This window comes from Cebus imitator, unplaced genomic scaffold (genome assembly GCF_001604975.1).
Source record: "Cebus imitator isolate Cc_AM_T3 unplaced genomic scaffold, Cebus_imitator-1.0 Scaffold149, whole genome shotgun sequence".
NCBI lineage: Eukaryota > Metazoa > Chordata > Mammalia > Primates > Cebidae > Cebus > Cebus imitator.
Genome location: NW_016107464.1, coordinates 337255 through 352002, shown reverse-complemented (window position 1 = coordinate 352002; position 14748 = coordinate 337255). Strand labels below are relative to the sequence as shown.

Below are 14748 nucleotides of genomic sequence, written 5' to 3'. Positions count from 1 at the left end.
TGGGGGTGTTTTAAGAGTTCTGGTTAACAGTATATTTGTTATTATACTGTGCATTTATTCCTGAATATTTTAAAGATAAAATTATATGGGGGTGTGTATGTCTGTGTGTATGTATACACACTTAAATATGTCATGGGATGGAATGTAAAAATTTAAGATAAATGTGAAACTTGGCTGGGCAGGGTGGCTCATGCCTGTAATCCCATTGCTTTGGGAGGCCAAGGCAGGTGGATCACTTGAGGTCAGGAGTTCGAGACCAGCCTGGCCAACATGGTGAAACCCTGTCTTTACTAAAAATACAAAAGTTAGCTGGGTGTGGTGGCGTATGCCTATAATATAATCCCAGCTACTCTGGAGGCTGAGGCACAAGAATCGCTTAAGCCTGGGAGGCAGAGATTGCAGTGAGCCAGGATCACGCTGCTGCACTCCAGCCTTGACAACAAAGTGAGACACTGTCTCAGAAAAAAAAAAGTGAAACTTACTGAATTGTCTACTGCAGCTGAGGTCTTTATTCCCTAAAAATATGGGTCTATTAGGAACTCTGGTTTTAAGTAATAAATGGGTAAAATATTCTAGGTGAAATGAGCCAAACTTCAGAAAATTGTTTAATTTTACTTTATTGCGCCAGGTTTTCAAATCAGTCCTTAATATGTTAGTTATTACTGGGAAAATTTCTCAGTACACCTTTAGATTCTTTTCTCTGAAAAGCCTTGCTTCAGTCTCTGTGGCTTTGTATGCTTTTTTGGATGGATGACGCCCTCCTTTTGCCCCCTTAAATCCCATTTTCCAAAGGTTCTCCCCATTTGACTTTTAATGTAAATTCACTATATATTGATTGACTTCTTAAATTCATTTGTTTAAGATTTGCTTATGACTGGTTCCTCATTGCTTTTTGTCTGCTTAGCATTGATCTGGTAGCCTTGCTCCAGAAGCCTGTTCCTCACAGTCAAGCTTCAGAAGCCAGCTCCTTTGAAACTTCCCAACAGCAGGGCTTTGGCCAAGCCCTTGTCTTCACAAACTCGCAACACAACAATCAGATGGCACCAGGGACTGGCAGCTCCACTGCTGTCAACACCTATTCTCCTCAGAGCCTGGTAACTTCACTTTTATTTCAGTATGGAATTTTAAGAAATGTGCCCATTAGCAAATATATTCTAGCATATGACACATGCCTCATAATTACTTTCTTAATGTAAAAATTTCTATGTAAGGCTGGGCATGGTGGCTCATGCCTGTAATCCCAGCACTTTGGGAGGTTGAGGCATGAGAATTGCTTGAACCCAGGAGTTTGAAACCAGCCTGGGCAACAAAGCAAGACTCTATCTCTACATAAAAACAAACAAAAATTAGCTGAGATTAGCTGAGTGTGGTGTTGTGTTCCTGTAGTCCCAGTTACTTGGGAGGCTGAGGTTGGAGGATCACTTGAGCCCAGGAGTTTGAGGCTGCAGTGAGCCATGTCATGCCACTGTACTCCAGTCTGGGCAACAGAGCGAGACCCTGTCTCTAAAACAACAAAAAATTCTACAGTAGATCTCAGTCCCAAAAGCAATGAGGTAATTTCCAAGCACATATCTGATGATTCCGTGTGGAATTCAACTACCTGAGTTTCCTGAACAAAGATAAAATTTTTTTTTATGGTTCGTGGAATTCTTTCAACTGATGATCACTCTTGAGATCTAAAGCACCCCTTTCTTCTGAATGATGTTTTCCTTGGATTTTGTCTCTATAGTTAATATATTCATTTTCTCACTTGTTTTCCAGTTTACTTAAATGCAAAAGTTTATCAGAATTGATTTGCTGTAAAATCATGTAAAAACAGTTCTAAGTCTGCCTAGGAGCTTATATTTTTTGCTTTTTTTTTTTCATTCGTAAAATAGGCTACATTTTCTTAAAATTCTAAATGATGTAACAGAGGCCCTTATAGTTTGGATGTGATTTTATTGAAACAGTGTCATTTAGTGCTGTATGACCCTGACTTCCAATGTGAGTTAAGCTCCCATCAGAAGGAACTTCAGGAACTGTTAATGAAGGCTTTGAAGATGGCCTTATGGAAGTATAAGCTTAGATCATAGCTTGTGAAAGAATGTCGCTTTAGAATGGTGAACTGAAGTTCCTACCCGACTATAGGAAGTTCTGAGCTGGCAAAGGGAAGTTGGAAAGGTCTATGGACACAGAACTACAGCTTTCACTAGGGGTAATTATTTTAGTTTGTTGCTGTGTTTTTCCTGAAATGTATTGTTGAGAAACAGAATTTACTCCCCTGTCTGAGTCAAGTCACTTGTACCCTGATAAAACTGAAAATTGAATATTGAAACTTTTCAATACTATGTTCTCCTCTGTGTAGCCATATCATGTGTTGGGTTTAGAGACTTGGTGTTTTTAGTATCATTGATATATGAGGGGTGTCAGTGCTTGAAGTAGGACAGCCTAAGGCTTCTCTATTTTGAGAAGGCCTAATAACCCTGATTTTTAATTGAAGCACCATTGTCCTTTCTTCCTCTGCCCTTCCCTCTGCTACTGGTATAATTCTGTAATGCCCTTCCTGACTTGCTGAAATCTATGCCTGCCTACTGAGTTGATAAAGCATTTGAGTTTTTAGTGATCTTAAGATATGTTGCTTTATGTCGTGACCAGCATGAGAATCACCAACATGAGAAAGCAGAATAAGAATTGTTTGTGTGGCACTGTATTAGAACAGTAGTTCTCAACACTGCCGTGCTTTAAAAATCACTGGGGGCCGGGCGCAGTGGCTGACACCTATAATCCCAGCACTTTGGGAGGCGGAGGTGGGTGGATCACCTGAGGTCAGGAGTGTGAGACCTGCCTGGCCAACATGGTGAAACCCCATCTCTACTAAAAAGAAGACAAAAATTAGCCAGGCGTGGTGGCAGGCGCCTGTAATCTCAGCTACTTGGGAGTCTGAGGCAGGAGAATCGCTTGAACCTGGGCGGCGGAGGTTGCAGTTAGCTGTAATCACATCATTGTGCTCTAGCCTGGGCAACAATAGAGAAACTGTCTCAAAAAGAAAAAAAAAAAAAAATTACTGGGGAGGCCAGGCATGGTGGCTCATGCCTGTAATCCCAGCACTTTGGGAGGCTGAGGCAGGAGAATTGTGAGATGCCAGGAATTTCAGACCAGCCCAGCAACATAGCAAGACCTCATCTCGCTGAATTAAAGTCAACTGGCATCTTGGCACATGCCTGTAATCCTAGCTACTGTAGTCCCAGCTGCTCGGGAGGCTGGCGCTGGAGGATCACTTGAACCCAGGAGGTTGTTCTGTGGCCCTCCAGCCTGGGTTGATAGCAAGATCTTGTCTCTAAATAATAATTAATAATAAAATAAAATCAGTGGGGAACCTAGTAAATGACAGCAACAGAAGTAATAATGATATTTCCTGAGTCTCTAAGACAAAACGTGTCCTCATCTTTGGGATTGGGATTGGGATTGGGATTTGGGTGCTCTGTGTGTGTGTGTGTGTGTGTGTGTGTGTGTGTGTGAGAGAGAGAGAGAGAGAGAGAGAGAGAGATGGAGTCTTGCTTGTGTGTGTATGTGTGTGTGACAAAGTCTTGCCACGAAGTCTTGCGTGTGTGTGTGTGTGTGCGCGCGTGTGTGTGTGACGGAGTCTTGTTCTATCACCCAGACTGGAGTGCAGTGGCGTGATCTCGGCCACTGCAACCTCCGCCTTCTAGGTTCAAGCAATTCTCCTGTCTCAGCCTCCTGAGTAGCTGGGGTTACAGGCATGTGCTACTGTGCCTGGCAGATTTTTGTGTTTTTGGTAGAGACACGGTTTCACTATGTTGTCCAGGCTTGTCTCTAACTCCTGACCTCAGGTGATCTACCCACCTCAGCCTCCCAAAGTGATGGGATTACAGGCGTGAGCTACTGTGCCCGGCCTGACCTGTATTTGATCTTGCAGGGTCATCTCCAGCTGATCTCTTCTTTGAACATCTTGTCATTATTAAAGATGAAGGCTGTGGTTCACAGATTGGGAAAATAGTGTGTGTGTGTTGGTCATGCATATCTTTGTCATTTACTTCTTGGCATTTCTCTTTAGTTTTTAAAATAATAACATTTAATTGTGAACTTATGACATCACTTTTAAAAAAACTGATTTCTTCAAATTCATAAGAAATACTTCTCTTCCCTTTAACTTCTTATGTCAGAATGAGGAAGGATAGCTGTATTTAATTAGCTTTTATGGCACAGGAATATTTTCATGTAGTATTTTCTAAGTTATATTTTAGTAATTCACATGTTTCAGATTATAGATTTTAACATGCTTATGAAAATACTTGATGTGTTTTAAAGCTTCGGGTAAAAATTCTGTATTGCTGAGGATTTGTTCTTTTATCCCCCTTTTAAAGTCATCCGTCCTTGGCTCAGGATTTGGAGAGCTTGCACCACCAAAAATGGCAAACATCACAAGCTCCCAGATTTTGGACCAGATGAAAGCTCCAAGTTTGGGCCAGTTTACCACCACCCCAAGTACACAGCAGAACAGTGCAAGTCACCCTGCAACTACTACTTCTTGGGACCTCAAGCCCCCAACATCCCAGCCCTCAGTCCTCAGTCATTTTGGTAAGTATACATTGTGGGTTTGCCCCAACTGAGAACGTGCCAAGCTTTGACAGAGTGTGTTGACTTGTTTTATTTATTTATTTATTTTTTGAGACGGAGTTTCGCTCTTGTTACCCAGGCTGGAGCGCAATGGCGCGATCTCGGCTCACCGCAACCTCCGCCTCCTGGGTTCAGGCAATTCTCCTGCCTCAGCCTCCTGAGTAGCTGGGATTACAGGCACGCACCACCATGCCCAGCTAATGTTTTGTATTTTTAGTAGAGATGGGGTTTCACCATGTTGACCAGGATGGTCTCGATCTCTTGACCTCGTGCTCCACCTGCCTCGGCCTCCCAAAGTGCTGGGATTACAGACTTGAGCCACCGCGCCCAGCGACTTGTGAATACTAATGTGGAACTTGTCCAGAGTTGTTTCTTTTTAGTAGAACTCTTGCAGTTTCTAAGTTAAATCAGTCTTCCTTTGTTGTACAGTACCTGCACTGTTGTTGTTCTTGATAGTGTCATTATCAGTAGTAGTAGTAATGATGGTAAGTATGTGCCTTGAAGAATAAAAGCATGCAAATATGAGCATGTAACACTTTGTGTAAATGCATGGACAGAGTTTTCTGAGCTCTGTTAGAATAGGGTGACGATAAAATGTGGAATGTGGAAAACATTTTAAGACATTTTTTTTTTTGAGATGGGGGTCTTCCTGTGCTGCCCAGGCTGATCTCCGCCTTTTGGCCTCAAGCAGTCTTTTCATCTCAGCCTCCTGAGTAGCTGGGATTACAGATGTGCACCACTATATCCAGCCTAGAAAATACTTTACTTTATTGTTGTTTTTTGAGTCAGGATCTTGCTCTCTTGCTCAGGCTGGAATACAGTGGTGTAGTAACATATCACTGCAACCTTGACCTCCCAGGCTCAGTTGATCCACCCACCTCAGCCTCTCTAGTAGCTGGGACTGCAGGCACGTGCCACCTCTCCTGGCTAATTTTTTTGTATTTTTTTGTGTGACAGGGTTTTGCCATGTTGCCCAGGCTGGTCTGGAACTCCTGGACTCAGGCAATCCACCCACCTCGGCCACCAAAAGTGCTGAGATTACAGATGTGAGCCACCATGCCCAGCCTGGACAGTTTTTTAAATCACACACACTCATGCTTTCTCATTCTAACATTTCCAAGTATCCACTATGATTTTGTCAAGCTTTATGTTCCGTGGTTTGTATTATAAAGGTCCCACGTATAAAATGAATGTTTTCTAAACTAAACTTCCACAGAAATTGTGACATTAAGCCATGATTCCCCATCAGCACTCACATGCCACACTGTGTTAAGGAATAGCAGGGAATTTCATTAATTATGGAGCTGGCCATGTGGGCTGGTTTATGGTTAGGGCATATAGAGACACAGGGACGTGTATTTCTCTGCTATGTGAAATGGCTTACTGTGTTTGAAGTACCTGAAACCACTTCTGGGTTTGAAGTGATGTCTAGTCTACCAAGGGAAATCATTAGAAACTCAGTGCCCAAACTTTTTACTGGGGCAAGAAATGTAGGCACCCTGTGCCTAACACATTGTAAAATTACAGTTTCCTAGAAGGAAAGCAGGTGTTGAGCATAAACCACATTGTTTATACAGACATTCTTAACACAGTGAGCCACTCTAATAGTTAGTATGTTGGCACCCTTTACCAAGCATGTACCGGCAGTCCAAGTTTTCACACATCAGCCAGGGTATGGTCATCAGGCAGGCCTTTTTGAGAGCAGTTGTAGGTCTTCTATATTAACTTTTTCTGCAGACATAACTAATGAGTGATAGGACTTTTTTTTTTTTTTTTTTTTTTTTTTTTTTTTTTTGAGATGGAGTCTTGCTCTTATTGCCCAGGCTGGAGTGGTATGATCTCAGCTCACTGCAGCCTCTGCCTCCCAGGTTCAAGCGATTCTCCTACCTCAGCCTCCCGAGAAGCTGGGATTACAGGCGTGCACCACCACACCCGGCCAATTTTTGTATTTTTAGTAGAGATGGGGTTTCACCATGTTGGTCAGATTGGTCTTGAACTCTCAACCTCAGGTGATCTGCCTGCCTTGGCCTCCCAAAGTCCTGAGATTACAGGCATGAGCCACTGTGCCCGGCTGTGATAGGACTTTTTAGATAGAAGCTTGCTATTCCCATATTCTTCTTTTTTTGGAGACAGAGTTTTGCTCTTGTTACCCAGGCTGGAGTGCAATGGCGCGATCTTGGCTCACTGCAACCTCCGCCTCCTGGGTTCGAGCAATTCTCCTGCCTCAGCCTCCTGAGTAGCTGGGATTACAGGCACGCGCCACCATGCCCAGCTAATGTTTTGTAGTTTTAGTAGAGATGGAGTTTCACCATGTTGACCAGGATGGTCTCGATCTCTTGACCTCATGATCCACCCGCCTCGGCCTCCCAAAGTGCTGGGATTACAAGCGTGAGCCACCGCGCCCGGCCTATATTCCCATATTCTTTATAAAGCCTATGTGTTTGGTGGATGCCTATAATATCAAGTTCAAAAGTGGATGCATCTAAACCAGATCTGCCATTTGTTTTTTAAAAATTAATTTCAATTGAAACTCAGCCAGCTGGGCAACAATGGCTCATGTCTGTAATCTCAGCACTTGGGAAGGCAGAAGGAGGAGGATTACTTGAGCCTAGGAGTTCAAGACTAGCCTGGGCAACATGGCGGGACACAAAAGCTAAAATATTAGGTTGTTGTACTATCGGGCCCCATAGAGAAAAAGATTGCCAACTTCTGTCCTATATGGTAGAGCTGGCTTTTCAAATTAGTAGTGAAATGGTTTATTAAAACTGGATATCTGAATGAAGTTGGATCTCTATACCAAAATGCCAGTGGGTCAAACAGTTAAACATAAGCAGTGAATCTACAACTGTAATAGAGAAAACTTAGGAGAATTTTTTGGTGTTCTCTTTGAGGGAGACCTTTCTGATATGGTAGAAAACACCTAATTAGAAGGGAGACAAACAGTGAAAAAAATATTCAAAATTTGTGTCATAGACAAAAAGAGTTAATTTCCTTAATAAAAAAGTAACTAAAAATAAAGGAGATCAACAAACAGGTTAAAAAATGGCTCAAGAGGTACAAACAGAGTCTATAAGTAAAGAACACTTAAGAATATGAAATGACGGTAAGCATATTTAATGTCATTTTAGTTTGCATTTTTTAAAATACCATTTTCCAACAGTTAAACTAGGAAATTCAAGAGTATTTGGTATTAGAGTGTGTTAAAAAGGATGTGTCCCATCTGTGGACAGTAATTTTATAATATTTATCAAAAATCAAAATACATTTACCCTGTGAAGGAGCAACCTTATCCTAGCAGTTGATCCTACAGGTATACTTGTATGTAAACAAAATATCTTACATACAAATATATTCATTACTGCATTGTTTTTAATAGCAAAATATTTGACCTAAAAGTCCATTAAGATAGTACTGGTTTTATAAAATGATACCTATTGTATACTGGATTTCTATGTAGTCATCAAAATGAATATGAAGTGGCTCTTTGCACATTAATGTGAGACATTCAATAGAAATTAAATGATTTGTGAGAAAGTAAGGTATATATAGTGTGTGTGTATATATATGTCTGTCTGTATATGTTGTGATATAGGATCTCTGAAAGAGGTATTTGGGAAAACCGGGTACAGTGTTTGCCTTTATGGAGCAAGTATGGGAGGATGATGTGGAAGGGAGACTTATATTCATCACACTTATTATTGTATCTTTTGGATTTGGTAACATCATATATATTTATCAGTCCAAAAACTTAATAATTTTTTTTTTTAAATTTTTGAATGAGACAGGGTCTTGCTTTGTCACCCAGGCTGGAATGCAGTGGAGCAGTCATAGCTCACTGCAGCCCTGTACTCCTGGGCTGAAGCAGTTCTCCCACCTCAGCCTCCCAGAGTGCTGGCATTATAGGCATGAGCAACTGTGCCTGCTCAAATTTTTAAAAGTTATATAGAAAATATATAAAATAATTAAAGTATGGCTCTCTGTTAGCTAATACTCAGGTGTGTATAGCACCTCAATATTGTTCTCACAAGCTCATCACCCCCTAGGCTAAACATAAACCACATCTCTCTGCATAGGAAACAAGCCACATACCTATTTGGGAACCTTTTCCCATTTATCTTAAATGAGGTATTACACATAGTATGTGTAAAACCTAAGAAATTCATCTGGAAGATGATTTGGAGAAATTGGTGGTAATGGAACGCTTCACGATAAGTAACAATTGAAGAGGGAGTCCGAAGCCATTGTGCCTCATAAATTGCTGCTTACTTTTTTTTAGACTTCAAATCTCAACCTGAGCCATCCCCAGTTCTTAGCCAGTTAAGCCAGCGACAGCAGCACCAGAGCCAGGCAGTCACTGTTCCTCCTCCTGGTTTGGAGTCCTTTACATCCCAGGCAAAACGTCGAGAATCAACGCCTGGAGACAGTCCCTCCACTGTGAACAAGCTTTTGCAGCTTCCCAGCATGACCATCGAAAATATCTCTGTGTCTGCCCACCAGCCACAGCCCAAACACATCAAACTTGCTAAGCGGCGGATACCCCCAGCTTCTAAGGTGGGCATTTCATCATGAAGTCACAGTCCTAAAGGTGGAGTTATTTTTACATTCAGCTCAAGTAGTGGGATACTAAGATTTGGAAACTGGGATGCAGTGTTTTTCAAGCATATAGTTTATTGATTGCATTATGAGGATATTACCATTTCTGAGCAATCGGACTCTAGTATTAGAGGGAATGGATTTGTGCTGAGAGCCACAGATCCTTATTTCAAGTACAGATTTGAAGATCTGGCTCAGAGAACTGTTCTTCTTGAGTGTTCTGCTGTATACCATAGTTGGAGGATGCATGGTTCCTTGACCAGGTGATGGTTTCATCATTGGTGAGTCCCTGAAACAGCAGTCAGCTCAGTGTTCACTCCCCACCCGTCACCACTCCCCTCTCATTACTCTTAGATGTAGATATTGATATTAATGCCAACCATTCCTGTTTAACTTTTAATTTCTCTCCTTTTTTTTTTTTTTTTTTTTTTATTAGACAGGGTCTTACTGTGTTGTCCAGGCTGGTGTTGAACTCCTGGGCTCAAGCGATCCTCCTGCCTTCGCCTCCCAAAGTGCTGAGATTACAGGCATGAGCTGAGCCACCACACCCAGCCCAACTTTTAATTTTTCTTTGCTCGTTTATTTTCTTTCTCTTTTTAGAAAAGTCTTGTTCATATTTTCTGTTTGTTTCTCACTCCTCCTTCCTGCCAGTATTGCCTGGGAACCTAAATGCTTGTTTGACTCTGGCCTTTGTGACCTGGAATCTGTGGCCTCTGTTCCTGACATGACAGCTTTGCTTTTTCAGATCCCAGCTTCTGCAGTGGAAATGCCTGGTTCAGCAGATGTCACAGGATTAAATGTGCAGTTTGGGGCTCTGGAATTTGGGTCAGAACCTTCTCTCTCTGAATTTGGATCAGCTCCAAGCACTGAAAATAGTAATCAGATTCCAATCAGCTTATATTCGAAGTCTTTAAGGTAATGGATATTTAGTCCTTTGTTATGAAGCAAAATAGACCCTAAGAGATCACCTGGTGGAAAGAATACATGCTGTGGTGATAGGATTGTGTAGCTATCCTCAGTGTTATCCATCATCTCCGTGAGAAACCCATACCTGTAGCTGATAGTCTCAGTTTCTTCATTCCCCTGCCCCTTAGCAACCAATAATCTGTCTCTGGATTTGCCTACCTGGACATTTCATATGACTACAATCTTGGAATGTGTGGCCTTTTATGTCTGGTCTTTCACTTAGTATAAGTTATCCAGGTACACCCATGTTGAATGTATCATTTTTATTGCCAAATATTTCATTACAAAATAAACGTTTTGTTCATTCATTAGTTGGTGGACATTTAGGTTGTTTGCTCTTCCTGACTGTAGCGAATCATGCTCCTATGGACGTTTGGTTTCAAGTTTTGCATGCTTTCAGTTCTTTGGGATGTATATCCCAGGAGTAGAATTGTGAGTCGTATGGTAACTCTTAACCATTTGGGAAACTGCCATACTGTTTCCACTGTGGCTGTGGCATTTTACATTCCTACCAGTAATCTATGAGGGATCTAATTTCTCCACATCTATGGAGCAGTAATTTTCCTTGAGTGGAATATTTTATAAATACAAAATCTCAGATTTTAGTTTTCTTTTCTCCCCTTCCTCCTGCGGGAGTCTTGCTCTGTCACCCAGGCTGGAGTACAGTGGCGCCATCTCGGCCTACTGCAACCTCCTCCTCCCAGGTTCAAGTGATTCTCCTGCCTCAGCCTCCTGAGTAGCTGGGACTACAGGCGTGTGTCACCATGCCCAGCTAATTTTTGTATTTTTAGTAGAGACAGGGTTTCACCGTGTTAGCCAGGATGGTCTTGAACTCCTGACCTGGTGATCTTCCCGCCTCAGCCTCCCAAAGTGCTGGGATTACAGGCATGAGCCACTGCGCCCGGCCTGTTTTTTTTTTTTGAAATAGGATCTTGCTCTGTCACATAGGCTGGAGTACAGCAGCACAATCTTGGCTCGCTGCAACCTCTGCCTCCCAGGCTTAAGTGATCCTCCTGCATCAGCCACTTAAAGATCTGGGATTACAGGCATGCACCACCATTCCCAGCTAAATTTTTTGTATGTTTTGTAGAGACGGGCTTTGTCATGTTGCCCAGGCTGGTCTCAAACTCTGGAGCTCAAGGAATCTGCCTGTCTCAGACTCCCAAAGTGCTGGGATTACAGGCATGAGCCACCATGTCTGGCTGTTTTTTGTTTTGTTTGGTTTTTTAGTTAGCCATTGCACATTCTAGAGTCAAAACCTGGTAATTAAGTTCCCTTTTTATTTGTTTGTATTTTGTTTTTTGAGATGGAGTTTTGCTCTTAAGTTTCCCAGGCCGGAGTGCAATGGCATGTTATCAGTTCACCGCAATCTCCGCCTTCTGGGTTCAAGCGATTCTCCTGACTCAGCCTCCTGAGTAGCTGAGATTATAGGCATGCACCACCACGCCCAGCTAATTTTGTATTTTTAGGAGAAACGGGAATTCTTCATGTCGGTCAGGCTGGTCTCCAACTCCCGACCTCAGGTGATCCACCCGCCTCGGCCTCACCCAGTGCTGGGATTACAGGTGTGGGCCACAACACCTGGCCTTAAGTTCCCTTCTTAAAGATGGTCTCAAACACCTAGATTCCTTAAAGAACCTTCATAAGTATTCTTGTTTTTTTTCTTTTTCTTTTTTTTTTTTTCTTTGAGACAGAGTCTCGCTCTGTTGCCAGGCTGGAGTACAGTGACATGATCTTGGATCACTGCAACCTCCGCCTCCCGGATTCAAGCAATTCTCCTACCCCAGCCTCCCAAGTAGCTGGGATTATAGGCGCCTGCCACCATGCCCGGGTAATTTTTGTATTTTTAGTAGAGATGGGGTTTCACCATGTTGGCCAGGATGGTCTCGATCTCCTGACCTTGTGATCCACCCACCTCGGCCTCCCAAAGTGCTGGGATTAGAGGTGCGAGCCACCCAGGCTGGACTGAGTATTCTTAAAGATGTCCCCCTATCTCTCAATTAAATTAGGTGGGTCTCATTTGGGACAATAGATTGATGAAGTACTTGCATCTAATGAAGCTGTTTATTTTTTTTCATGAAGGTATTTAAAGTAATAAAATTTTGTTTAATATCTTTAACTCTTCTCAGTGAGCCTTTGAATACATCTTTACCAATGACCAGTGCAGTACAGAACTCCACGTATACAACTTCCGTCATTACCTCCTGCAGTCTGACCAGCTCATTGCTGAGTTCTGCTAGTCCAGTAGCAACGTCTTCCTCCTATGACCAGAGTTCTGTGCATGGCAGGATCCCATACCAAAGCCCTGTGAGTCCATCAGAGTCAGCTCCAGGAACCATCATGGTAAGTGGTATTTCAGGATTTGTCTCATGGGATGTCTGTCTTATTTGGAAATTAATATTTGGTTAAATTATGCTTCTTGGATATGATTTTATTTTACAAATTGACTAACCTTTTGAGTAGAATCCTTATAGTTCATTGAGTTTGTTTACAGTGTGCATCTGTAGCACCCATGCTCTTGGGTATGTGGCTAGATCCACAGGTTCGTATTGTGGAGAAAACCAAGCATCTGTGTAGTATCAGCACTTTGGCTGTAGTACTGGCACTTCTATGTTGTCTGACCCTGCCCATGTCTCTGCACATTTCATGTGCTGCTTTCTCTCTCATTGCCCCATTTGCTTTGACTGTATTTGCTTCTTCATCACTGTTAGGTATTTTTGTTAATAATACCGGACTACAGACAAAGGAATCAGTTCTATTTGTGATAGTTTTAAAGTTTTGCCCTTCTAGATTCTTGTTAGCTGCATATCTGATTGTCATTGCCAGTTGTATGCTTTCTGTTAAGTTGAGATATACCAATATCTCCTGAGAATCTTAGAAACTTAAAAAAGAACAAGTAGGTACACACATTTCTGCTAGGCCAAATCAGCTATTCTTACTGTTTTCATGTTTCTTGTTCACCCTTTAAACTAGCTTACACTAGTAATGCTTGAACATCATTGCTTCCCAGGAAACTAAAATAATATGTATAGCATTACAGGCATACCTTGGAGATACTGCAGGTTCTGTTTCAGACCGCTGCAATAAAGCGAGTTGCACTAAATTTTTGGCTTCCTAGTATATATAAAAGTTACAATGTGGATATCTTAATTAAAGGTACTTTATTGCTGAAAAATGCTAAAAATTATTAATATGTGAGCATTCAGTGTGTGAGCAATTCTGTGGGTGGTGGTTGTTTGTTTTTTGGGTGGAGTACTGAGTCTTGCTTGGTCATCCAGGATAGAGTCCAGTGGCATGATCACAGCTCACCGCAGCCTTGACCTCCCGGGCTCAGTCAAACCTCCCACTCCATCCTCTGGAAGAACTGGGACTGCACACATGCACTGCCATGTCTGGCTGACTTTTGTATTTGCGTAGAAACCGGGTATCTCTATGTTGCCCAGGCTGATCTTGAACTCCCGGACTTAAGCAATCCATCTGCCTTGGCCTTCCAAAGTGCTGGGATTACAGGGTGAGCCACCACACTGGGCTCTTTGTTCCTTTTATCACTTGACATTATTTTGTAAATATGACATGATATCTTAGGATTTCAGCTCAACAACTCTGTATACCTAAGGTTTCCAAGTAAAATTTTTAAGCCAACAATTTTTATTAACAGTGCTGGGACTTGATAATTCTGTTAGTAAATCTAAACCCTTGCCCCACAAAAACCCTTCATACCATATATATACACCCTCACACACACATTTGCAGCATCTTACTTTGTGTAGGCAGCTGAGAAAAGTACAGATATGCTTCCAGTTTAGGAAGAAGCCTTTCTAGAGCCAAGGAAACAACTACATTGTGGTGGTTCCTATATTAAATCTGCCTGCCTGCATCCAATGTCTTAATTGCATTTGAATTAAGGAATCTTGTTGTCTTCGTTCTTCTTGTTCTTCTTTCTCTTCTTCCTCCCCTTCCTCCTCTTCCTCTTCCTCCTCCTCCTCCCTCTCCTCCTCCCTCTCCTCCTCCTCTCTCCTCTTCCTCGTTCCCCTCCTCCCTTCTTTCTTTTCTCTTCTTCCTTTCTTCCCTCTTTGTTCTTTCTCCTCTTTTCCTTCTCCTCATCCTCGTCTTCTTCCTCCTCCTCCCTCTGTCTCCTTCTCTTCATTTTGAGACAGGGTCTGGCACTGTCACCCACTGGAGTGCAGTGGTACAATCACAACTCCCTGCAGCCTCAGCCTCCTGAGTAGTGGGGACTGCAGATGCACCCGGCTAATTCTTTTTGTAGAGACACAGTTTTATAATGTTGCCCAGGCTAGTCTCAAGGAATGTTATAAAGCACACAAATGGCTGAGAGCATTAAAAACACATTGGAATCTGGGCACAGTGGCTTACTCCTGTAATCCCACCACTTTGGGAGGCTGAGGTGGGCAGATCGCCTGAGATCAGGAGTTCGAGAACAGCCTGGGCAACATGGTAAAACCCTGTCTCTACTAAAATACAAAAATTAGCCGGATGTGGCAGTGTGTGCCTGTGGTCCCAGCTACTCTACTTGGGAGGCTGAAGTGGGAGAATCACATGAATCCAGGAGGC

The 14748-nt window shown here is 42.4% G+C and overlaps 1 protein-coding gene and 1 non-coding gene across 13 annotated transcripts in view; both read left to right on the top strand.

Annotated features, from left to right (window-relative positions):
* Positions 1 to 14748, top strand: part of UBAP2 (ubiquitin associated protein 2) — a 132293-nt gene that overhangs the window by 96629 nt on the left and 20916 nt on the right. For all 12 annotated transcript variants that reach the window (XM_037743635.1, XM_037743631.1, XM_037743638.1 and 9 more), the window contains 5 exons: positions 905 to 1094; positions 4365 to 4578; positions 8894 to 9168; positions 9956 to 10125; positions 12306 to 12519. In XM_037743635.1, coding sequence (XP_037599563.1) covers positions 905 to 1094; positions 4365 to 4578; positions 8894 to 9168; positions 9956 to 10125; positions 12306 to 12519 — 1063 coding nt within the window. The remainder of the gene's footprint in view (positions 1 to 904; positions 1095 to 4364; positions 4579 to 8893; positions 9169 to 9955; positions 10126 to 12305; positions 12520 to 14748) is intronic.
* On the top strand, positions 1537 to 1615 carry LOC119473337. The gene has a single exon (XR_005202548.1). It is a non-coding gene; the product is annotated as a small nucleolar RNA SNORD121A (small nucleolar RNA).